Raw genomic sequence first — 25,483 nt, 5'->3', positions numbered from 1 at the left:
TGAAGTAGTATTTTACTGGGTGACATTCACTTGAGTCTTTTTCTGTTAAGGTATCTTTAGTTTTACTCAAGTATGACAATTTAGTACTTTTTCCACCACTGGCAAAACCTGCTCTCTGCTTATGCAGCAAAACCAAGTGCCATTCATTAGACTCATGTCAGTCTAACACTAAGGTGCTTCTTACAATAAGTAGTCATGCTCACCTGGTCTCAAGAGTAGCTTTTGCTGCTTCTTGAACCAGTTGGACAGCATTGCAATGATTATCTCAACGCCATAAATCAAACCATGGAAACAAAAACACGTTAAAAAGCGTTTTAATCCTTCACAAGGTCCTTTAGGGGTCTAAGCTATTTCCTCCACCAGCATGTTCATTAAATCGCAGGTGGAGAGAGCAATTTAGGTGCTGAATTCCTCTGCATCCAGATGGAGGAATTGGCAAGTTGCTGGTTTAGAATCATGAAAGATCCAGGTGTTAGAAACTGGCTGCATTTGTCTTAAGTTATTTTGATCTCCCACTCTCTCCCTCTGATGGGTGAGAAAAAAGGGCCTCAGCAGGCTGGGCTGCTGGTTTGAATCAGACAGCCAAGGAGGACCTAAAACAAATTTAAATGTGAATCGTCAGGAAATGCATGGGGCACGGGCTGAGATGAGGCTTATTCAGGGGGTTTGACTTCACATTCTCCTCACGAAACATCTTTTGGTTTGGGGAACAATGTTATGTTCACCAGCATGATATAGACCGGGTCTCCTCCTCAAGTCCAGTTGTGCAAGTCCTTTAATTATTGTTAATGTCTCAAAGTTTAATCAAAGCCTGTACCGTCAACCTTTTTAAATCCACCATTGACTTCTATCAGAAAGTATTTCAAGACTATATGTTTAGGGGATTCTTTTCATGACTGTGTTGTTTTTCTGTCCTTGCTGTTGTCAAATGGAATGTTTTAGCATGCGTCTGTCAGGAATCTAATTCTTTGGGATCTGAGAGATTTTAATGTTAGTGGATAGACACACACATACCTCAGATGACTCAGCTGCTAGCTGCCGCTGTGCTATCTGTTGCTGTACTAGCTGCCGCTGTACTAGCTGCGTTTCTGGGCTGTTTCAGAGAACATACCAGTATCATAGGCTGAGCTGGCTGGGGTCTAAACAAGGCCAGAGTTCTGATTAGCTCGCCTGTGGTGTTGAGTCTGCCACCAGTTCCATTTACGTCATTTGAACGATATCTGATTTGACTGGATGGCTAGCTAGCTTATGAGCATATTCAGTGACCTGGCTATATGTCAGAGGGACCTGCGGCTAAATGCTATTTCATATTTGGCTTACTTGGTAAGAGGTTCTTAGAATGAGAATGGACCAGTTTAGCACCACTTCCATGTGTCTGTGAATTTGTTTATGTATTGCCTATTAGCGATAACGCATTTATTGCAGTGCAGAACTGCACTGTTTGCTCTGACAACATTGCCATGGTTTGACCAGTCTGTCTATTGACCTTCCCTTGAGTCTATTGAAGGGACTATAATGGGAAAGCAAGATGGCGGCCCTTCTCCTGGTTTGGCAGGACAGTGAGTGTTCAGAGCCTATAGCTCAATATTGTTTGTCAGAAAACGAGCACAACAGAAGTGGCAGGTCAACCCCACAGTGTGTTTCCTCCCTTTGCAGCACAGTGTCAGGACCCCCAGTAGAGGTCAAAAACAGCGCCTGCTTTTTTCCAGTGCAGTAAACACCCTATCCAGTCATCTGAGGCCCTTCTGGCAGCGCCGAGGCATGCCCCCGTCCCTGAAGAAGCCTTCTCACAAGGCGATGACCTCAGACATCTAAATCCTGCCCTGACGTGAGGCCGGGGGAATTTTAACGATTGCACTGCGTGTAACGCTTTCTACTTCACAGTCTCAGACTGGGGGAGCGCTGCTAGCCTAACACCGTGGCCTCCAAAACCAAGCAAGTCATCATTATTCCTACCATTGGGAATTACATCTGGATTTTTCCACAAGGAATGTTCTTGTGGGAAACCTTGGTATTCCGTGATGACTATTAACCTCGGGTATCATGTGGCGCTCAGAATTGACCAGATTTCCTCAATGGTCAGAATGTCAGATGACCTTGAAATGGAAAACAGAATGTGGAATAAAAAATAAAAATAAATCAATAAGTAGAAAACCCACAAAATGGTAGGAACATAGATGCCAGGCCATGTGTCTGTGTCTGTTGGGGCAACTGAGCACCCAGCGGGTTTTAAGGGGACAGACAGGTGGAAGACAGGGATCTTTGGTGGATGAGTGTGTAAAAAAAAAAAGTGGCCTGTCTTGTTTTGTGGTGGGGCACTACTGACATGTTGTTCACCTGTGTTAGCGCTGGAGGAAGACTTTGCCAAGCCCTGAGCACACCTCCGCCTCGCCGAGCCTGGGTAAGAAGGGAAAAAAACAGCAAATGAGGCGCTGGAGGGAAGCTCATGTCTCTTAGTGACCTTTGTGAGCTGCCAGGAATGAGCGATGGGTTCATTGCATGAACAGAGTTAGTAGAAGGACAGAGTAATATAAGCTGCAGTGGGTGGATGAGTATTCTATACTATGCATCAGTTTGATAGATGGGAGAGGAGAGAAGCGTGTGATGACTGAGAGGGCCTGGTGTTTCCCTGTTAGCCTCTAGCTGAAATGTCAGGCATGTTCTCTGTGATGGCCGAACAGTATGTTAGCAATTTAGTATTACCTCAATGTGAAAGGTGGGAGAGAGTTATGGAGCGAGAGAGAGCGAGCTTGATAAGAGACAGCAGGAGGGAGGGAGGGACAGTGCAGCAGTGAGTTACCTCCGCTCCCCATCTCAGTGTGGAAGTGGAAAATTCCAGTGGACAGGCAGTAAAAGAAAAGGATAGGCGTGTCCTGGCAGGGAAGAGGTTAAGCACAGCAAAGTCAGCCCGCGGGGCTCTGCAAACTGCACTGAGTGGGTGTTGAGCAATCTGAGAGAGCGACAGAGAGAGGTGATGGTAAACAGGGTGAGGAAGAGTGGGGGGAGATGCGATAGAGATAGGAAGGAGAGAGAGGAAGATGTACAAAAACTCCATCCTCTGTGTGTGTGTGCACCAGTTGTGTTTCTCGGTGGTGTGTGTGTGTGTGTGTGTGTGTGTGTGTGTGTTGTGTGTGCCAACCTGTCCACCACCTGACTTGGGGCCTAGGAGGCCCCTTTCCTTCCGCCTAGCTGACCCCTCTGTCTAGTCTGAACAGGCTTAGCCAGCCTGCCTCTCAAACCCAATCTTCTACTTTGCAATAGTCATGTCAGGCCAGGCAAAAGACAAGCTTATTCCATGGTTTTCAACCCAAGTTAGTTACAACATTTAATGAAGACACACAGAACACACCATTTCTTAGAACAGCCTCTGTAAATTAAGCTCAAGTCCCGTTATTTTTGTGCTGACAATCTGTTTTCAGTACGGATGGCACGGATTTTTAGAAGCAATTACATGCGGACCACACCAGTCGCGTTGCGTGCGCAAGCTTTGAAAAATAAAATGTACACATGCATGTTATTCAATCATTTCATCCAAACTGCTCGCGCATGTCTGTGTAGACAGGTTCTACTTTAGACGCTTGACGTGCTGCAATTCCTGCCTTTCCCACCGCTTTTTACAAGAATATAGCCATGAGGGTGATCGAAAGATGAACGAGGTCCACACCTTAAAGTTGGTTGCCAACCGCTATCTAAAATCCACAGAAGAAGAACAATGATGAACGAGGAGAGATTAATCAAATGAACTAAAAACTAACTAGGTTTTCCCAATTCTACAAAGATCCAGCAACAAAAAAAGAAAACAACAACCCAATGTTTATCTCACAGGACAAATTACCTAGCAACAGTCGTGTGTGTTTCGATCTGTCCCCAAATAATATAGTTGGTTTTTGGTACTTTAACCTGCGTGTCATGAACGCATCTGGTGGGGATAGACAAAATCAACATGCACACGATGGCGCGCGCACGCAGCCGGTATGGTCAGCATGTTAGTTAGTTCCACTGCTCCCTCAGTCCAGGAGATTGAGAGTAGCAGTTGGGCTAAGGAGAGTAGGGGTCAGTGGGCCAGGCCAGGGGGTAGGGGGGGTTATAATTGTTCTCTCCCACCTCCTGACTGCGACGGTCAGTGGCAGGTGTTACTGTCCGTTGGGTAAGGGGTCACACGCATGGGTTGTTTTGGGAAGTGAGGGGTGTGTGGCGTGTGGGCGGCCTTGATGCCAGGTGGCAGTTTTTGGCAAAAACAGTTATGGCTTTGTGTCTCCTTCCAGAATTATACCCTCAGCTGCCACCCCCCCCCACCCGCCCCCATACCTCCCGCTCCAATACCGTCCCCTCACCCCACCCTCTCCCACAGCCCTGCCAACCAACCCTTGGACGTGAAGCCCATTAGCTTAGCGCTGTGCGCATGCATGTGTCCGCAGTCCTTACAGGCACTGGCTGCGCTCGCAGGGCCCTGGCCAATCAGACTGGCTAGCACAGATGTGACAAGCTGGGAGGAATGCTAAGAATGCGGAGGCGCTGGGGCAGGCGTGTCCCTCCTGAGCCTGGGGGAGAGGCAGAGGGCTGGCTGGCTGGCTGGCTATCTGACTGGCTGACTGCTGCAATTCAGTATCGGCAGGCCAGGCAGCTCAATGGCGAGAAAGAGGAAGATGGCGAGAGAGAGGAAGCTAGAGGCCTGCTCAGCTAAGCTCAGCTTAATGGAGAGAGAGTGAGATGTTGGAGAGAGAGAAGCCTGCTCAGCTCATTGGAGAAAGAGAGCGAGAGGGAGAGAGGCCTGCTCAGCTAAGCTCAGCTCATTGGGGAGAGAGAGAGAGAGCGAGAGGGAGAGAGGCCTGTTCAGCTAAACTCTGGTCATTAGAGAGAGAGAGAGGCCTGCTCAGCTAAACTCTGCTCATTGGAGAGAGAGAGAAGGGAGAAGGAGTAATTACACCAAGCAGAGCAGAGCCTAAAGGAGGCCAAGGGCCAAGGAGTGTGTGAAAAAGGCACAATGTTAGCTTTTCTCCTGTCATTATGTCTGCGGTGCTGTCTGAAGTCAGTTGGTCTGGCCTGTCACAGGCTTTTTTTATCCTTGGTTTGCGATAATGTGAAGCTTTAGCTGTCCTTTGTTCATAACCTGGACTGAGAGTGTGTGTGTGTGTGTGTGTTTTAGAGAGAAGTGTAATGAACTCATGGCTAGCTCTCAGTTACTCTCAGTGAGTGAGGGAGTCATTATTCATGATGGTACAGCTGTTGTCTCTCTTTCTTCCTCTATTTCTCTCTCTCCTTCTTTCACATACACACACACTGATGCACATTCACATCGACCCTCTTGGGGAAAATTCCAATAATTTATCTTACCAATCAGCAAATGTCAAAATTGGATGTTTTGAAATGCAGACTTCCTTACCTAGGACAAAGATACACAAACTGTACCGGGCAAATCCAACAAACATGACCAGACAAGGCTGGTAAATACTAATTGCTTAGAGCATTGACAGATTCCATTGTTCTGCTGCTCTCTCATTTGAAAAACATCCAGAGAAGTTGCATTCAAATAAAAGTAACCCTTTTGAAGCCCCTATCATCTGTCAGGACTAAAGCCTTTAAAGCCAAGAATAGAAGGCACTTCTCTGCTGACCTGTTTGTGCAGAATGTCGAGTGTAGATGTTACAATAAAAAATAAATAAAAAGAGAGAACACGTTTTTCAAGTACTGCGTCTGTAATTATGTAACCGCATGATCTAAAAGTCAAACACGCTAATGAAATGAAAAAAAAAGCTGTTGAAACAGTCCGTTGCAGTTGTATTATATGCCTCTTTAAAAAAACTATGCTAGCCATGTCCCAGTGTCAGTGGTATATAGGAATGTTCACCCACTGACTGAAAGGCTGGGTAATCTGTGTGGTTCCTAAGAACCACCTTTTGGGAGATGAATGGTGTGCTTCACCTAGTATTTTGTTCAGCCCCTGTAGATATTTAGCAGCATACCTTTAGCTCCACCTTGTGTTTGTTGTGTAGAATCATGGGCAACTTTTATCCGGAGCCATGATAAAAGTTGCACATAGACACAGATCTAGGATCAGTCTTTTCTTTCCAAATCTGAACAACCTAGGGTGGAAAATGCTTAGCTGATCATAGATCAGTGCCCACTCCTTGATTATTTGTGTACCAGATCTAGAAAAGCCAATGTTTCACAAATGAATGCCTAAATCAGATTTGTCTCTTTTGCATGCTGTATTTTTCATGGAATTCTTCTACTCCCTATTCCAGGTCGCAATGAGTTGATAGCCAGGTACATCAAGCTGAGGACAGGCAAAACCCGCACAAGAAAACAGGTATCAATATTAGATTTTTATTTTAGAGCAATGGGCTGATTAAAACAATTAACCATTCAGACTCAAACATTTATAATGACTTCATTTTACCTCAATTTATTGTTAGAAGTCTTAAGGCTGGAGAAACTACAAGACATGTTAGATTTACTGCAGCTTTAACATTTAGAAACTGGGAACTAAACAAATATGTTTTGCAGTAAGAACTCGGCCAACTGTGTACTTTTAGTTTGTAGAAATTAGATTTGACTGTCTTTCGTATTTGTATTGAAGACAGTGAACACCATCCAACACAAATCAAAATATATATCCATCTATATATTTTTTAGAGTAGCGTGTGAATTGCATTAACTTAATGTTTGAGTATCTGTATAATATTGTGTGTGTTTGTGCGTGCGTGCGCGCGAGTGAGTGAGTGAGCGAACTAGCAGACATACATCTGTGTGTGTGTGTGTGTGTGTGTGTCTGTGTGCGTGTGCATGCTCTATGATGCTTAACTGTCTCGCACCCCTTTAGGTATCTAGTCACATACAGGTGTTAGCACGGAAGAAAGTTCGAGAATACCAAGCGGGTATCAAGGTAGGTGCTACCGAACGGTCCTCCAGCCAACTGTGACTGGGCATCTCTTTCCTCTTTGGTTATGGCCTCTCTTCTCTTCTCTCTGTCTCCTTTTCTCTTTCCCTCTTGGCTCTTCTCCTCTGCAGGTTTCTAGCCATTTGCAAGTTCTCGCCCGGAGAAAATCTCGCGAGATCCAGTCAAAGCTGAAGGTATGCGCTTCTCTGCGGGCTGGGCAGGGCGGGGCTGGTCAAGGCTTTGCTTTGCGCTAACCAATTAGCTCCATTTTAGTTCCCATTACAGCCATACATGGATTGGTGCTCCATGACTAGAAAATACCAGTAGTGGCAAACAGTACAGTACGAGACTCTCAGTCTGCATAGGAGTGTATGGGCTTCAGGTCACTGCATGAGTCATCATATAGGCTAACGTGTTTGGGAGAGAATAGTGAACTTAGCTAAAGCTAATAGCTACCATGCTAAAGCTAGTAGCTACCATGCTAAAGCTAGTAGCTACCATGCATGCACGGCACAGAGAGCTACAGGCTAAAAACATGGTCATCTTTTGACCATTGCAATACATCTCAACGTTTAGTACAGTACAAAGCTGTAAAGAAATTATATTATAGCATGAGCCAGCTTCATTCTACTGCTTGTCATGTATACAGTAACTCAGCCTGTGGTGTAGCCTAGAGCAATGCTGTGAGCAGTATGATCTGTCTATGGTGAAAGGTGTTGGCACATGATGGCCTTGTCGCTACAGCTCCACGTCTGTCCCTACTGTACCTATGCCAGCCATGCTTCTGCCGATAGGCTTTCCTCAGCTCTTCCTCTGCCTTCAACCCTTCTCTCCGCTCTGACCCCAATCTCCATTGGATCTATTGGAATGTCCTCCTGTATGAGAGTTAACTACTCTAACTGTATGCAAAGACCTAGAGCTAAATGTTATATTGAAACCTGCATGCATGTTTACACTACTAGAGCAGTATGCTTAGAACTGTGTTAGCTGTATACTTCCATTCCACTTCTACTACTTCTATTTCTAGACCATATTGAGTGTAACCTATTCCTTGAACCTGATTCTCCTTTGATGTTTCTAAGCTTATATTCAGCAGAATATATGCCACTTGCCTTTCGTCCATTGGAGGATGGCAGGCAGGTGTTTGTTATAGCAATCCTCATCCAACTCTAGGTCTTTAATCTATCCCTCAACCCTAAAACAACTGCAAACATAACACAAAGTGAATCCACGTTTTGGGGTGGCGTGTAGCCTAATGGTTAGAGCGTTGGACCAGTAACCGAAAGGTTGCTGGATGGAATCCCCGAGCTGACAAGGTTAAAAATCTGTCGTTCAGCTCCTGAACAAGGTAGTTAACCCACTGTTCACTGGTAGGCCATTGTAAATAAGAATTTATTCTTGCCTAGTAAAATAAAAGGTTAAATATATTTTTTTTAAATACAATAGTGTGTCTGAGGAAATTGTGTTAAAGTGTGTTAATGAATCATTTAGCAAAAATGCAATTGGTAGTTCACCATTTGCCTTTATTGGAAGTTTATTGGACCTTGACTTCTCTATTTATTAAGACTTAGGAGGTATTCTAGTTGACCGTATCTAGTAGAGAGAATCTGATAAGATAGGGAACCCCCATTATTTGAACCAACCCAATGTTTGGACATTTTTTTTTTTCTCCATGAGGGGGATATTCCCTACATGATTGTCCCTACTTGCGTAGTTCCTGTCCAATAGTTAAATTCAGCTCCCCTTCGATGTTGCTTTCCCTTGTATTATTCATGGCTCCTTCTAGGTTATTTAGCTAGAACTATGTAAGTAATGCCATAGTTGGTATCGTGTTCTGCTCTAGTCTTTGTATTGAGTTTACTGATGTGACATATCTGCAGCTCGCAAACTAAGAACCAAAAGATATAATAAATGATTACTTGTTATAAGTGCTTATGATGTTTAATTATTAACTCGTACTATGTTCTGCCTTTGTATGGAGAAAAAAAAAATATATATATTATAAATATATATATATATATATATATATATATATATATATATACACACATTCGACAGGCTCAAAAGGAGATGATACTAAGTCATTGTGAAGTCTTACAATGCATTTGAGTGCATCATAATGCATTCTACCTGTTGTCTTTTTGTTAAAGTGTCACGGAACTTTTCTTCAGGGCTAAGAAAATGTTTATTTCAACATCCTAGTGGCCTACAGTACATCTTCAACTTTATTGTTACTGTATTTAGTATGTACTGACACAGCCTATAAGCAAGCCCATAGTTTATCAGCATATCCGTTTAGGTATATGCAGTTAGATGTGTATACTAATCGTTTCTCTTTCCTTTGATTCAGGCCATGAATTTGGTAAGTGGATTTGACTTTTGCGATTTGCTTCCCCCCTGCTTGGTGGTGCCAGTGCATTGTCCACTCTGCTAATGCCCTCTGCTGGCATGGCAACCCAACCCCACTGCTATCCCATAATAAAGAAATGCTTAGGGAAAAAAAGAAAATCGGGAATGTGTGTGCTTGGAACCACATTGCTGTGCATTGTACCTGATTGTGCTAAACACTGAGCAGCTTGCTTGTGCAGGGGGATTCTGCTTCTCCGAGGGCTGCGTCTTCTGAGATATACTTTCCTCTCACAAGCCAGGCCTTCTTTGTAACGCTTGTTCAGTGTCTGCTAAATACATAAACACAAGGAAGGTTTGCAGCAGCATTAGCAAACATTTCATGTCAGTTCCATGTCCATAGGCTATTGTGATCCAAGAGAACGTTAAGGCATGGTCAAACCTGCACGCCAAAACAGAAACATTTTCGGATAAACATCACGCTTTGATTCCATTGAGCATCACTTAGATAATATTGGAATTCATTTCACTGTGATTTTCTTGTCCAATTCTGAGGCAAAGCATTTATGTAGCGCTTATGTTCAGGGAGCTTTATATTATAAGACCCCATCCACCACCAATGTGTACTGTACAACTTAACCTAGGGATGCACTTACACCATTTAGTGCTAGAATCATCACAGTACATTGTAATAATGTAGAGAAAACAAACGTTGCCGGTGTCTATAGTCAGTTATAAACTGGGTGGTTCGAGCCCTGAATGCTGATTGGCTGACAGCCATGGTATATCAGACCGTATACCATGGGTATGACAAAACATTTATTTTTACTGCTCCTTATCACATTGGTAACCAGTTTATAATAGCAATAAGGCACCTCGGGGGTTTGTGGTATATGGCCAATATACCACGGATAAAGGGCTGTGTCCAGGCACTCCGCGTTGCGTCGTAACCTAAGAACATCCCTTAGCTATGGTATATTGGCCATATAACACACCCTCTTGGGCCTTATTGCTTAATTATACTGCACTGCAAATCACCACTACCTGTTCCACACACAACCTGTGTTTTTGTAACTTTCATTTGACCTCGTTTACACTAAAGATTTTGCATTTGAAAACTCTTTAGGTCAGCCTTCTTCTGCCTTTACAGACACATTTCATTCCCATTTCAAGACATGTAGTAATACTATCCAACAAGGCTAATGTAGGATATGCTGTTTCTCACCCTAGGAAATTTCACATTCTCATCACTGTGCAACTACCCCAAAAGGCTTTGGCCTTTTTGATCCACTTTACACCCCCCCCCCCATCTCTTTATTTCTGACAGGGGTCCTGATATCAGTTTAATTCACAGCTCCCATACCAAATAATCGTGGGGAGTGTAGTGCAACTTAACTGTCCCCTATGTACTTTGTGCCGTGACACAAGTTTCGTGATATTGCTATACAGTGTCAGATACTGGATCTGTGGAAGTTGTGAGACGCACACCGAAAGTGACGTTGAAGCATTATTGTTGGGGTAAACGTACAAGTAGGGCCGAATGCTCTTGAATGTCCAGGTACAAACATGCCAAGCTTAACCATAACCATCTACGCTTGATTTTTATATCTCTGGCAATTACAATCAGCGGAACATTCCAGGCAAATCAATCACAATCATACCCATTGCAATCTGACCAAATACAGTGCAGTGTATTTGTCAATGCAGCCATTAGGTCTGTGTTATGAAACAGGAATTTTTTCTATTGCAGTCATATTTTCTATTCTGTCTTTTTCCATAATAAAAGAGTGGTGGCATCAACGAGATTTTCTCAGAGACAAACTCTTTCTGAAGGATGCTTTCCTTCGAGGTCTCGACTAAATTAGAATCATGTGACTCCTGGAATGTTCTGTTTGATTATGTGGCTTGAAAGCCTTTTCATCTGCTCATTGTTGAATGGTACAATTAATCATACCAGTATATCGATGTTCTCTTCACGGCTTCTTTTCAGTGACTGTAGCCAAGTAGTACTCCAAACGTAGTTGCTGCAAAAGTGTTCATTTTCGAGACTCAGATCTGTTGTATGTTTATTTAAGAGCCTAATGAGAGTACATAAAAAGCTCCGATCATTTTAGATTACAGTATAAATGTTGTGATAGTAGTAATAAACTCAGCAAAAAAAAAGAAACGTCCCTTTTTCAGGACCCTGCCTTTCAAAGATCATTTGTAAAAATCCAAATAACTTCACAGATCTTCATTGTATAGGGTTTAAACACTGTTTCCCATGCTTGTTCAATGAACCATGAACAATTAATGAACATGCACCTATGGAACGGTCGTTAAGACACGAACAGCTTACAGACGGTAGGCAATTAAGGTCACAGTTCTGAAAACTTAGGACACTAAAAAGGCCTTTCTACTGACTGAAAAACACCAAAAGAAAGATGCCCAGGATCCCTGCTCATCTGCGTGAGGACTGTGGCCAGGGCAATAAATTGCAATGTCTGTACTGTGAGACGCCTAAGACAGCGGTACAGGGAGACAGGACGGACAGCTGACCATCCTCGCAGTGGCAGACCACATGTAACAACTGCACAGGATCGGTACATCCCAACATCACACCTGCGGGACAGGTACAGGATGGCAACAACAACTGCCCGAGTTACACCAGGAACGCACAATACCTCCATCAATGCTCAGACTGTCCGCAATAGGCTGAGAGAGGCTGGACTGAGGGCTTGTAGGCCTGTTGTAAGGCAGGTCCTCACCGGCAACAGCGTCACCTATGGGCACAAACCCACCGTCGCTGGACCAGACAGGACTGGCAAAAAGTGCTCTTCACTGACGAGTCACGGTTTTGTCTCTCTGGTCGGATTCACTTTTGTCGTCGAAGGAATGAGCGTTACACCGAGGCCTGTACTCTGGAGCGGGATCGATTCGGGGGTGGAGGGTCCGTCATGGTCTGGGGCGGTGTGTCACAGCATCATCGGACTGAGCTTGTTGTCATTGCAGGCAATCTCAACGCTGTGCGTTACAGGGAAGACATCCTCCTCCCTCATGTGGTACCCTTCCTGCAGGCTCATCCTGACATGACCCTCCAGCATGACAATGCCACCAGCCATACTGCTCGTTCGGTGTGTGATTTCCTACATGACAGGAATGTCAGTGTTCTGCCATGGCCAGCGAAGAGCCCGGATGTCAATCCCATTGAGCACCTCTGGGACCTGTTGGATCAGAGGATGAGGGCTAGGGCCATTCCGCCCAGAAATGTCCGGGAACTTGCAGGTGCCTTGGTGGAAGAGTGGGGTAACATCTCACAGCAAGAACTGGCAAATCTGGTGCAGTCCACGAGGAGGAGATGCACTGCAGTACTTAATGCAGCTGGTGGCCACACAAGTTACTGTTACTTTTGATTTTGACCCCCTCCCCTTTGTTCAGGGACACATTATTCCATTTCTGTTAGTCACGTCTGTGGAACTTGTTCAGTTTGTTTGTTGTTGAATCTTATGTTCATACAAATATTTACACATGTTAAGTTTGCTGAAAATAGTTGACAGTGAGAGGATGTTTCTTTTTTTGCTGAGTTTATTTGTAACTGTTGTATGACTATTAAACCAACTGTGTTTCTCTTGGGGCACTGTAACTAGCCTAGTAGTTATGTCACGTCAGTGTACAAAACATTAAGAACACCTGTTCTTTCCATGACAGTCCGACCTGGTGAATACCTGTGAAAGCTATGATCCTTTATTGGATGTCGCTTTTTAAATCAACTCAATATTAGAAAAGGTGTCCTTAATGTTTTGCGCACTCAGTGTATGTACTAGGTATTAGACTGCCCCCTAGTGGTGCATCTCCCTCACCTCTCCCTTCTCGTCCACAGGACCAGGCGTCTAAAGACAAGGCTCTCCAGAACATGGCTGCTCTGTCGTCAGCTCAGATTGTGTCGCCAAGCCTGATCAAGAGCCAGCTGCCCCCGCTGCCCCATTCTCCCTACCCACCGCAAGCCAGGGTGAGCCCTTCTACACTGGGTTTGAGATTTCAATGATTGCTCTGTCTGCATTGACACTATTTACAAGTATTTAAACATTATTGTTATACTAGTAATTGATGTAGGCTATGTGAAAACAGTACAGTAAAGTACATTACCTGAGCATCTGATTCTGTCATCTTCGCCTTAGTTTTGGCCAGGCCCTATCCCAGGACAACCTGGCCCCTCTCAGGAGTGAGTATGACTTAACTATCTGTTGAGTGACAGGTTCAGGTTGTATGTTTGGACTATGCATTTGATTGATTGATTGACACTTGGTGTGAGTGGAGTGGTGGGTTCTCTTTGGCACGTTTAACGGATCGCATTTGTGCACATCAGGCTGGTTCTAGAGCTCAACCCGGGAAGGATTCCTGGGCTTGGCCGCAACAGCTATGCGTAAGTTCCCTCCTGGTCCAGCTATAGCACAAGGCAGCACTAACTCTGCTTCAGTATGCTTCCTGCTCTTGCACTCATTCGACAAACAGGCCACAGCCGGCTTCACGTCTGAGAGCGAGAAGACCAATCACAATGCCGGATTTGTTTGGAACGTCGTTCCGTTCTGACCATTTGGAATGTAAATCACAAAGCCATTCGTGATGTAAAAACGTCACACAAAAGGGCGATTTCAAGACAAACTGGCAACAGAATCAGTCCCTGACATCACCTAACTTCCATATTCATGTTTGTCATTCCAAATTTAAAGAAACTCTTCCATTGACTTCAAAGCATTACTTGCACACAGAAAAAGCACATGGATTTGTACGGAATTGGCCCATTGGGAACGTTGGTGTGACACTCTCAAGCATCCCTCTGAAATGAAGAGTGTCACAAATGAGCAGAGAATGTCCCCATGAAGGACAACAAACATCTATCAAATTAAATCGATCAATCAATGAACCAATCAGAGTATGTAAATAGCATCACTAAGTGTATGGCGTATTGCAATATGACAGAGTTAAGCAGAGGTGGACTTACACCTAGCTGGTGCAGCCACAGACACATGCCTATGTTGAGACACTAGTCATAACACTGTGGATCCACGTCTGTCTGACATGCCAATGAAGCCCAAAGCCACATGCCACTAGCATAACCAGGTTTCACATGGAATGTCACTTTTGGAAATGTGTTTTTTCAACTAAGAGTTGGATAAGGAATATTGAAAAGTTTGACTCCTAAATGTACAGTAACAATGATGTGATGTTACGATCGATCTCTTTCAGTATCAAACCTTTTGCACAGTCCCCATACCCAAACCTACCAGGCCCTGCCCCCCCACCTATATCAAGTGAGTATAGAGTCCCAATTTAATTTATCTCCATTCATTCATGATTTCTAAAAATATGTTTTACAACTGAGACCAGTCCCAAGATGCCAGAAATGAAACTAGCTTAAAAAAATGTAATAATATTTAACCCTTTATTTAACTAGGCAAGTCAGTTAAGAACAAATTCTTATTTACAATGACAGCATACCGGGGAACAGTGGGTTAACTGCCTTGTTCAGGGGCAGAACGACAGATTTTTACCTTGTCAGCGCGGGGATTCGATCCAGCAACCTTTCGGTTACTGGGCCAACACTCTAACCACTAGGCTACCTGCCGCCCCAATATAACATACACATCAGCAATATGGTGCTTAACATTAATGCAGAAATTAAACATCTTCTGAGACCTCAGCCTGACTGTCTCTCTCTCTAAGCCTATGAACCCTTGGCACCCCCCCTCCCCCCGGCTGCTACGGCAGTACCCGTGTGGCAGGACCGGACCATCGCCTCCTCCAAGCTGCGGATGCTAGAGTACTCTGCTTTTATGGAGATGCAGAGGGACCCTGACAACGTGAGTCACCAAACCAACAACAGCACCCAACCACATTAACCAAACAGTCCTAATTGCAGATAAAAGCCTTTGTTTTTACGGTACACATAGTCAGACGAGCCAGACTATGTCTAGCACTAACTCAGTATGGCCAAGCTAGACTTCTGTCATCGCAGCTGGTCTGACCATCTCTCTCTCTGTCTCTCCACCCTGCAGTACAGCAAACACCTGTTTGTCCACATTGGTCAGACCAACCCCTCGTACAGCGACCCTCTGCTGGAGGCAGTGGACATCAGGCAGATCTACGACAAGTTCCCAGAGAAGAAAGGCGGACTCAAAGAGCTTTATGAGAAAGGCCCCCAGAATGCCTTTTTCCTAGTCAAATTTTGGGTGGGTAATTATGACGTCATCTTTCTCACTGTTGTATTTATTACTGATGGTTTGACAAATCACTTTTACTATTATTTGATCCTCACCTTGAATGCTTTACAGCAGGGTTCCCAAACTGGCGGCCCGAATTTGTCCCTTGGGTAGTTTATTTGGTCCCCAAAGTTGAATCCAGGTGAAAGCTATGATCCCGTATTGATGTCACTTGTTAAATCCCCTTCAATAAGTGTAGATGAAGGGGAAGAGACATGGATTGGATGCCTTGAGACATGGATGCCTTGAGACATGGATTGTGTATGTGTGCCATTCAAAGGGTGAATGAGCAAGACAAAAGATGTAAGTGCCTTTGAACAGGGTATGGTAGTAGGTGCCGCGCTCAACAGTTTCCCGTGTGTATCAAGAAAGGTCATCCACCCAAAGGACATCCAGCCAACTTGACACAACTGTGGGAAGCACTGGAGTCAACATGGGCCAGCATCCCTGTGGAACGCTTTCGGCACCTTGTAGAGTCCATGCCGCAATGAATTGAGGCTGTTCTAAGGGCAAAAGGGGTTGCAACTCGATATTAGGAAGGTGTTCCTAATGTTTTGTACACACCGAATTTTGAAAATCTGTTCCCAAGTACAGTATAATAGACAGGTGTGATCGTATACAAATGTAAGCAAGGTTTGAAATTATGTTTTAGTCAAATAGTATCTGTTTGGGCTTCTTGCAGTCTACAAATTATTTGTAATTATGTGTCGGCCCCCGACCATTAGCTCGAAAAAAATATAAAAATAAAAATCGGAATCAACCTGCAGCTGAATCTAGTTGAGGATCCCTGCTTTACAGAGAAATGTGTGGATTGAAAACATAGTTGAAAAGCAGAAAAATAAATCTTTCACACATTTAAACCTACACTGTCACACTCACACAGTCCCTTTTGGTGGTTTGATTATTCTCTCATTTAGAGTAGAATAAGAAAAAAAATACATTTGAGGGTTTAGGCCTGTTAGCTGAGCGTTAATCTGACTCGTCCTGTGTGTCCTCTCTGCAGGCGGATCTTAACAGCAGTGGCATGCAGGACGGTCCAGGCTCCTTCTATGGAGTCAGCAGCCAATACAGCAGCTCTGAGAACATGACCATCACCGTCTCCACCAAAGTCTGCTCATTCGGCAAACAGGTGGTCGAGAAAGTAGAGGTGAGGCCACTTTCAACTGGGTATGCATTATGGTCACAAAAACAGCTGTCAGGCCGTCATGGTAAATTAGGAGTGGCACTTAAGTGACTTAACTGGTTAGATTAAGGTTAAACGAAATGGGAATTAAATTGTGTCAATTTACTCTCAGAAACTATACTGTATATATTATACAGTTGAAGTCGTAAGTTTACATACACCTTAGCCAAATACATTTAAACTCAGTTTTTCACAATTCCTGACATTTAATCCTAGTAAATATTTCCTGTTTTATGTCAGTTAGGATCACCATTTTATTTTAAGAATGAGTAGTAGAATGATTTTATTTCTTTCATCACATTCCCAGTGGGTCAGAAGTTTACATACACTCAATTAGTATTTGTTAGCATTGCCTGTAAATTGTTTAACTTGGGTCAAATGTTTCGGGTAGCCTTCCAACAATAAGTTGGGTGAATTTTGTCCCATTCTTCCTGACAGAGCTGGTGAGTCAGGTTTGTAGGCCTCCTTGCTCTCACACACTTTTTCAGTGCTGCCCACAAGTTTTCTATAGGATTGAGGTCAGGGCTTTGTGATGGCTACTCCAATACCTTGACTTTGTGGTCCTTACGCCATTTTGCCACAACTTTGGAAGTATGCTTGGGGTCATTGTCCATTTGGAAGAACCATTTGCAACCAAGCTATAACTTCCTGACTGATGTCTTGAGATGTTGCTTCAATATATCCACATGATTTTTCATCCTCATGATGCCATCTATTTTGTGAAGTGCACCAGTCCCTCCTGCAGCAAAGCACCCCCACAACATGATGCTGCCACCCCCGTGCTTCACGGTTGGGATGGTATTCTTCGGCTTGCAAGCCTCCCCCTTTTTCCTCCAAACATAACGATGGTCATTATGGCCAAACAGTTCTATTTTTGTTTCATCAGACCATTTCCTCCAGCATCTTCACAAGGTCCTTTGCTGTTGTTCTGGGATTGATTAACACTTTTCGCACCAAAGTACGATCATCTCTAGGAGACAGAATGCGTCTCCTTCCTGAGCAGTATGGCGGCTGCGTGGTCCCATGGTGTTTATACTTGCGTACTATTGTTTGTACAGATGAAAGTGGTACCTTCAGACGTTTGGAAATTGCTCCCAATTATGAACCAGACTTGTGGAGTTCCACAATTTTTTTTCTGAGGCCTTGGATGATTTCTTTTGATTTTCCCATGATGTCAAGCAAAGAGGCACTGAGTTTGAAGGTAGGCCCTGAAATACATCCACAGGTATACCTCCAATTGACTCAAATGATGCCAATTAGTCTATCAGAAGCTTCTAAAGCCATGACATCATTTTCTGGAATTTTCCAAGCTGTTTAAAGGCACAGTCAACTTAGTGTATGTAAACTTCTGACCCACTGGAATTGTGATACAGTGAATTATAAGTGAAATAATCTGTCTGTAAACAATTGTTGGGAAAAATTACTTGTGTCATGCACAAAGTAGATGTCCTAACCGACTTGCCAAAACTATAGTTTGTTAGCAAGACATTTGTGGAGTAGTTGAAAAACTAGTTTTAATGACTCCAACCTAAGTGTATGTAAACTGTATTTACTTCAACTAAGATTGTTTGCTGTTTTGGGTAAGAGTTTTAAAATCTGTGTGTGTGTGAATTTCAGACGGAGTACGCCCGAATGGAAGGAGGGAAGTGTGTCTACAGGATCCACCGCTCTCCCATGTGCGAGTACATGATCAACTTCATCCACAAGCTCAAACACCTGCCAGAAAAATACATGATGAATAGTGTTCTGGAAAACTTTACCATCCTTCAGGTAACATACTGCATTGCAAGATACTAACTAACTTACAATTTGGCAATGCACTGATATTTCAACCGTGGTCATAGGACAATAGCTGGGTGATATGTTTTTGACCTCATGTTGTTTTGCTTTGCTAATTGAATAATTGATGATATTTACTGACTTTCACCTGCTGCAAGACCATAGCTGGATCATGTTTCTTATCTAATTTTGACACGCTTCCTCCTTCAGGTGGTGACAAACCGTGATACTCAGGAGACCTTGCTGTGTATAGCGTTTGTGTTTGAGGTCTCAACGAGTGAACACGGGGCACAGTACCACGTCTACAGGCTTGTCAAAGACTGACCCACCCACCGTTCTGCAGGGAGGTTTGGGAATCGGCTTCCAAAGTACTGCGTGACACAATCTGTACAGTACACACAGACTGCTCAACTGCCAAGAAACATTCAAAACGACGTTAGAATGAACTGACATGAACAGATTTTATACTTCCACACATGTTTTGGTAAAATAGGAAAAAGGATGAAGTCTCAACAGACAGGAAAGGCAACTTATTAACCATATATTTAAATGTGCTAAGACAAAGTGGGTCATATTGGTAATGACAATAAAATGTACAGTGGCTTGAGATGTCTTCACTGAGGGAATGAGAAGGTGTACAAGGTTAAGAGAGTTGTCTCCAAGGGAACACACTCTAAGCAATATGGGAATAAGTGTATAGATTGGAACGGTACAGCTACAAGGACCATCGAAGAAGAACAAACCCAAAATAATCAAAAAGTAGAAATTTCCGACCGAGTGGTGTTGATAAATTAGATAGGACGTTAGCCAAGTGCCTTTCTCCAAAGACAAGTATTGATTGATTGCCAGCCTCTCTGGAATGCCTTATTTACTACCTCTTGTCTTTAAATAAACAGAAGAAACCAGACAGATGTACATGCATCAATTAATTGGAAACTGAACATTACTATGCAGTTCACCCTTATCTAGATCCTTGAAGCACACTTCTTATCCAGGCACATTGTGTTACGGACAGAGATGAATGAAACTCTTATTGTTTTCAATTGATGTGTTGTCATGAATGGTTACAAGTTTGGCTGCAGTCCACATGTACAGTAAGGGGATAGCACGATCAGATCATTCAGTTTCGAAACCCTTGGCTTATTGGGTCTAGACAACAACACATCTATGTGCTGTGGTGCACTTAAAATATCAAGAAAGGGTGAAGCAACAAATATGTTTATTTTCTGCCTTTAGTTATGATATTGAAATGAACTGTTTCTGTACTGTGAGTCAGTGGATGCTACAGGAATGTGTTACATAGGAGTATTTTGGGGACGTGTTTATATTTGTGATTAACTTTAACTCGGCACAGAGACTATAGCTGTTCTCTTAGAGTGGAGGGGATTCAACACTGTTTTCTTAAAAACATGGCTTGAGAATTCGCCCGATTAGAACTTGCCAAATTGTAACTGACCAAATGTAAGGGTGAGTTCAACTAATGTAAGAACTCCAGGTTTTCTTATCCAATCTCCCCATTTGAGAAATCCCAATTGATGTATTTCACATTTAGTCTGATTGTAGGCCTACATGATGTAAGAGAAGTTTATCTTTTGTAAATGTAACCAATAAAAACAAAAGCTATCTCAAGAAATTCTACTCTCAATTTGTCAATGCCATCGGCCAATGAAAAAAAGCTTTTATGTTTCTAAAAAAAGACCTATCCTCTCTGTGCTGTGGTGTGTGACCATTGATTGTTATTTATATTGAAACGAATGGTGGGAGGGCTGGGCTGGGCTATGTGTTTATCCTTTGCCATGGCAATGGAGGTGTTACAAGTATTGCTGAGCTAAACTTTATACTAAAGACAAGATAACTGTCATCCCATGGATCTAGATAGGGGATGGTCTCTGCCTTGGATGGTTCACTGGGCTTCTGTCAGAAGAATTCATACATCAGACTTTGTATGGTGGATTTAGTACACCAGGATTTGAATGTCATACTTCAAAAGCTAGATTTAAAATGACTGCTTAATCTTTACTAGCGGATGTCTCAATTGTACCTTTTTTTACAGGCCCTTTTTTGTTTATTATCATAATTCATATTTTTGTTTGTTGTTTTCTTTTTTTGACATTCATTGGAAGCCATATGCATCCGTTGAAAACGTGTTTTTGTTGACATTGATGATGAGATGTTATGTATCATAATCTGAATGGTGTGGGCAAGTTTTTTTTGGTTAATAGGTGGTTTACTGTGGCCTTGGTTACCAATTGTGCATTGCATTTTTGTATGTTATCTTCGAAGTAAGGGGGGTTGTATTATATAATCCAATCAAAAAATATGTATAATCTAACAATAAAAGACGCATTGTGCCTTTGGGGCCATTTTCCCCCAGAAAACCCATTAAAACATGTTTGTAATTTGAGTGGTCAATGCAGTTCTTTCCAGATTAGATACATTGTCTCTTAACTATTGTAGATGGCACCATTGTTATACTGTTTAAATAGTCATTGCATGTGCAATATATTGTATAGTATACTTCCCTTGGTCCTCTGTCACATTTCTAACTATGATGTAATTTCACAATTCCGTAGGCTACTTGAGGACAAGGACAAACACAAGAGTAGGCCCATATGAGTAGGCCAGTGGAAGCTGCTGAGGGGAGGACGGCTCACAATAATGGCTGGAACGGAGCAAATGGAATGGCATCAATCACCTGGAAACCATGTGTTTGTTGTATTTGATACCATTCCACCGATTCCGCTCCAGCCATTACCACGTGCCCATCCTCCCCAATTAAGGTGCCACCAACCACCTGTGGAGTAGGCTTTATTCAGGTATATTGTCAAGATACAGTCTTTTATACTATTTGTATGCACTGACTGGAGAAATCAATGTTTGACAGCCTTTTAGGGAAAATAAATGACCCCAGATTCTCAGAGGTGCAAGCACAGACACAGGCCAGATGCGTAGGTCAAGTCTGCCTCAGTGTCTGTGCGTTATGATGCTTTTAATACAACTTTTTTTATTTCACCTTTATTTAACCAGGTAGGGTAGTTGAGAACAAGTTCTCATTTACAACTGCGACCTGTTTGTGCGACACAAACAACAACACAGTGTTACACATGGAATAAACAAACAGTCAATAATACAATAGAAAAGGTCTATATACAATGTGTGCAAATGAGGTAGGATAAGGGAGGTAAGGCAATAAATAGGCCATAGTGGTAAAATAATTACAAATATAGCAATTAAAACATGTGCACAAGATGAGTATGCAAGTAGAGATACTGGGGTGCAAAGGAGCAAAATAAATAACGGTAGTTGGATGGGCTATTTACAGATGAGCTATGTACAGGGGTGCAGTGATCTGTGAGCTGCTCTGACAGCTGGTGCTTAAAGCTAGTGAGGGAGATATGAGTCTCCAGCTTCAGTGATTTTTGCAGTTCGTTCCAGTCATTGGCAGCAGAGAACTGGAAGGAAAGGCGGCCAAAGAAGGAGTTGGATTTGGGGGTGACCAGTGAAATATACCTGCTGGAGTGCGTGCTACGGGTGGGTGCTGCTATGGTGACCAGTGAGCTGAGATAAGGCGGGCTTTACCTAGCAAAGACTTATAGATGACCTGGAGCCAGTGTGTTTGGTGACAAATATGAAGCGAGGGCCAGCCAACAAGAGCATACAGGTCGCAATGGTGAGTAGTATATTGGGCTTTGGTGACAAAATGGATGGCACTGTGATAGACTACATCCAATTTGCTGTGTAGTGTTGGAGGCTATTTTGTAAATGATATCGCCGAAGTCAAGGATCAGTAGGATAGTCCATTCTACGAGGGTATGTTTGGCAGCATGAGTAAAGGATGCTTTGTTGCGAAATAGGAAGATTCTAGATTTAATTTTGGATTGGAGATGCTTAATGTGAGTCTGGAAGGAGAGTTTACAGTCTAACCAGCCACCTAGGAATTTGTAGTTGACCACATATTCTAAGTCAGAACCGTCCAGAGTAGTGATGCTGGACGGGCGGGCAGGTGTGTGCAGCGATCGGTTGAAGTGCATGCATTTAGTTTTACTTGCATTTAAGAGCAGTTGGAGGCCACGGAAGGAGAGTTGTATGGCATTGAAGCTCGTCTGGAGGTTAGTTAACACAGTGTGCAAAGAAGGGCCGGATGTATACAGAATGGTGTCATCTGCATAGAGGTGGATCAGAGAATCACCAGCAGCAAGAGTGATATCATTGATGTATACAGAGAAAAGAGTTGGCCCGAGGGTTGAACCCTGTGGCACCCCCATAGAGACTGCCAGAGGCCCGGACAACAGGCCCTCCGATTTGACACACTGAACTCTATCTGAGAAGTAGTTGGTGAACGAGGCGAGGCAGTCATTTGAGAAACCAAGGCTGTTGAGTCTGCCGATAAGAATGTGGTGATTGACAGAGTCGAAAGCCTTGGCCAGGTCAATGAATACAGCTGTACAGTATTGTCTCTTATCGATGGCGGTTATGATATCATTTAGGACCTTGAGCGTGGCTGAGGTGCACCCATGACCAGCTCGGAAACCAGATTGCATAGCGGAGAAGGTACGGTGGGATTCGAAATGGTCGGTGATCTGTTTGTTAACTTGGCTTTCGAAGACCTTAGAGAGGCAGGGTAGGATAGAAATAGGTCTGTAACAGTTTGGGTCTAGAATGTCTCCCCCTTTGAAGAGGGGGATGACCACGAAAGCTTTCCAATCTTTGGGGATCTCAGACAATACGAAAGAGAGGTTGAACAGACTAGTAATAGGGGTTGCAACAATTTCGGCGGATAATTTTAGAAAGAGAGGATCCAGATTGTCTAGCCCGGCTGATTTGTAGGGGTCCAGATTTTGCAGTTCTTTCAGAACATCAGCTATCTGGATTTGGGTGGAGGAGAAATGAGGGAGGCATTGGGCAAGTTGCTGTGGGAGGCACAAGACTATTGACCGGGGTAGGGATAGCCAGGTGGAAAGCATGGCCAGCCGTAGAAAAATGCTTATTGAAATTCTCAATTATCGCAGATTATCGGTGGTGACCGTGTTTCCTTGCCACAGTGCAGTGGGCAGCTGGGAGGAGGTGCCCTTATTCTCCATGGACTTTACAGTGTCCCAGAAGTTTTTGGAACTCTTGAAAAAATTAAGTCAAATCATGACGTCAGTGACGTGGTCTAGAAAGATGACAGAGTTTCTGACGCGGAATTCCGCATTGAATGACCGTTCAAAACGATTTTTCCCGGTCTGAGCTCCCCCCCCCCCCCCTTCCCAGTTTTCTTGAACACACTGAAGTCAGAAGTTGGGGATTACCGAGTTCCCAGTAGTTTTGAACGTGGCGACGATGAGCAGACTATGAAGTGTCTCTTCTCATGGGGTCACCAGTAGTTACCACAGCCACCAAGTCCTAAACCTTGCCTATTTCAACCATTTCTCTTCTTAAAATCTAACTTTATACCCAACCTTACCACACTGCTTATCTTATTCCTAACCTTAAATTAAGACCAAAAAGCATATTATAGTTCCAATAAAGGGTACTTTGTGGCTGTGGAAACTACTGGAAACACGCACAGGAAGCAATGATTTAAACTCCCATAGAGTACCACAGTATGAGTCAAAATACCCATAAAACCAGAGCAACCAAACAGGAAAATGGTTCCAATCGTTTTTCCCATAGGGGATGTCAGAAACACTTCAAATAAGAGCTGTGTTTGGTGTAGTATTACCCTGGTGTGACGTTTTGATAACCATGTAAATATCTCTAGGACAAGGTGATTTTAAACAATATAGTTGCGTTTACCCGCAAAGAAATGAAATGCTAATTGGCTGCTAATGTGGCTATCGAAGAACTACAAATACCATAGTGATCTGGACGAGACTGCCAACGCGAGGCAAAGGTAAGAATCTCTGGATTAACTATCTAATGTTAGCTAAATGTAGTAATGAATAAATTTGCAATTGTGTGAACTGCAAGTTTTAAGTTGACACAATACCTGTTCAGCGAAGGTTTCAGCTGGAGACAACGTGCAGGACCTTTGTGGGATTTTTAGTCTTACATGAAGGCTACTTTAATGCTAAGTAGCAGTTTCGAATATGAAAGTAAAGAGCCGAATATGTAACCTTTATTTAACCTGGCAAGTCAGTTAAGAATAAATTCTTATTTACAATGACACTACTGGGGAACAGTAGGCTGTCATTGTTCAGACAGAACGACAGCTTTGCACCTTGTCAGCTCAGGGACTAGATCCAGCAGCCTTTCGGTTACTGGCTAAACACTCTAACCACTTACCTGCCGCCCCGAATATATTGATAAGTAACCTTGTCCAAGAGATTTACATGGTTATCAAAACCTCATGCCAGGGTAAACCTAAACAAAACAGAGCCCTTACTTTAAGTGTTTCTAAAATCCCCTATGGGAAACATTTATGGTGGGAAAAGGAATGAAACAATTTCCCGTTTGACCGCAGGGTTTTATGGGTATTATGGCACCGCTACTGTGGGGCTCTATTAGACAGTTCCGCAAGCATTATAATGTCAATATACTTTTGTTACTCACCAAATATGAAGTTTCGCTGAGCAACTATCTTCATTTACTCCCAGTACAGCCAGTATGTACTTCCAAAAACGTTCTGAATAAAAACGTACAAGCAAACAAAAACAATCCTCTTCGGCACCTCCAATGTATTGAGCTGTTGTAGACTTCCGACCTGTGCGTGGCAGTAATGAGGGATTTAGGCCTACATTGGCGGTGCCGAAAAGTCATTTTTTTTCGGGCGCTTGTAAATTTGGATTTTTTTAGAGAAGATACATTCACGACATCTCTAACCCACAAATACTGGGGTAGGTTTCGTAATGCTTACGATGTTACGAGTGTACTAATATAAGTAGGACACGTGACATCACGACAGTTTTGAGAAAAAAACACTTTATACCGGAGTTGTTTCGAGATAGCTATGCATATTAATGACACGAGGCTAGTCGCGTAGCATCTCTCTCTCCATTGAATACTGGTGGTTGACGTCAACAACCCTCATCGAATATTCCACCCAAAATTACAAGCTTGAGATGTGTCCACCAA

At 43.2% G+C, this 25,483-nt stretch overlaps 1 protein-coding gene and 1 long non-coding RNA gene across 10 annotated transcripts in view; one reads left to right on the top strand and one right to left on the bottom strand.

The window, feature by feature from the left end:
- Positions 1-20,831, top strand: part of LOC106582716 (transcriptional enhancer factor TEF-5) — a 40,694-nt gene extending 19,863 nt beyond the window's left edge. For 2 of the 9 annotated variants that reach the window (XM_014166077.3, XM_014166078.3), the window contains 13 exons: positions 6,246-6,310; positions 6,824-6,886; positions 7,012-7,074; positions 9,231-9,242; positions 13,086-13,214; positions 13,384-13,427; positions 13,572-13,628; positions 14,453-14,517; positions 14,930-15,066; positions 15,262-15,435; positions 16,469-16,612; positions 18,266-18,418; positions 18,638-20,831. In XM_014166077.3, the coding sequence (XP_014021552.1) occupies positions 6,246-6,310; positions 6,824-6,886; positions 7,012-7,074; positions 9,231-9,242; positions 13,086-13,214; positions 13,384-13,427; positions 13,572-13,628; positions 14,453-14,517; positions 14,930-15,066; positions 15,262-15,435; positions 16,469-16,612; positions 18,266-18,418; positions 18,638-18,751 (1,220 nt within the window). In that variant the 3' untranslated portion in view covers positions 18,752-20,831. The remainder of the gene's footprint in view (positions 1-6,245; positions 6,311-6,823; positions 6,887-7,011; positions 7,075-9,230; positions 9,243-13,085; positions 13,215-13,383; positions 13,428-13,571; positions 13,629-14,452; positions 14,518-14,929; positions 15,067-15,261; positions 15,436-16,468; positions 16,613-18,265; positions 18,419-18,637) is intronic. The other 7 variants (XM_014166081.3, XM_014166082.3, XM_014166079.3 and 4 more) reach the window with 7 other exon arrangements.
- Positions 299-25,481, bottom strand: LOC145862608 (uncharacterized). The gene is made up of 3 exons (XR_014382122.1): positions 24,962-25,481; positions 9,432-9,558; positions 299-2,397 (listed from the first exon to the last, which is right to left on the bottom strand). It is a non-coding gene; the product is annotated as an uncharacterized LOC145862608 (long non-coding RNA).
- Between the last annotated feature and the right edge of the window lie 2 nt (positions 25,482-25,483).

Source organism: Salmo salar, chromosome 22, assembly GCF_965601325.2.
Source record: "Salmo salar chromosome 22, fSalSal1, whole genome shotgun sequence".
NCBI classification, from domain to species: Eukaryota; Metazoa; Chordata; class Actinopteri; order Salmoniformes; family Salmonidae; genus Salmo; species Salmo salar.
Note: the sequence above shows the minus strand (reverse complement) of the source record. Positions and strands in the feature narration are given on the sequence as shown.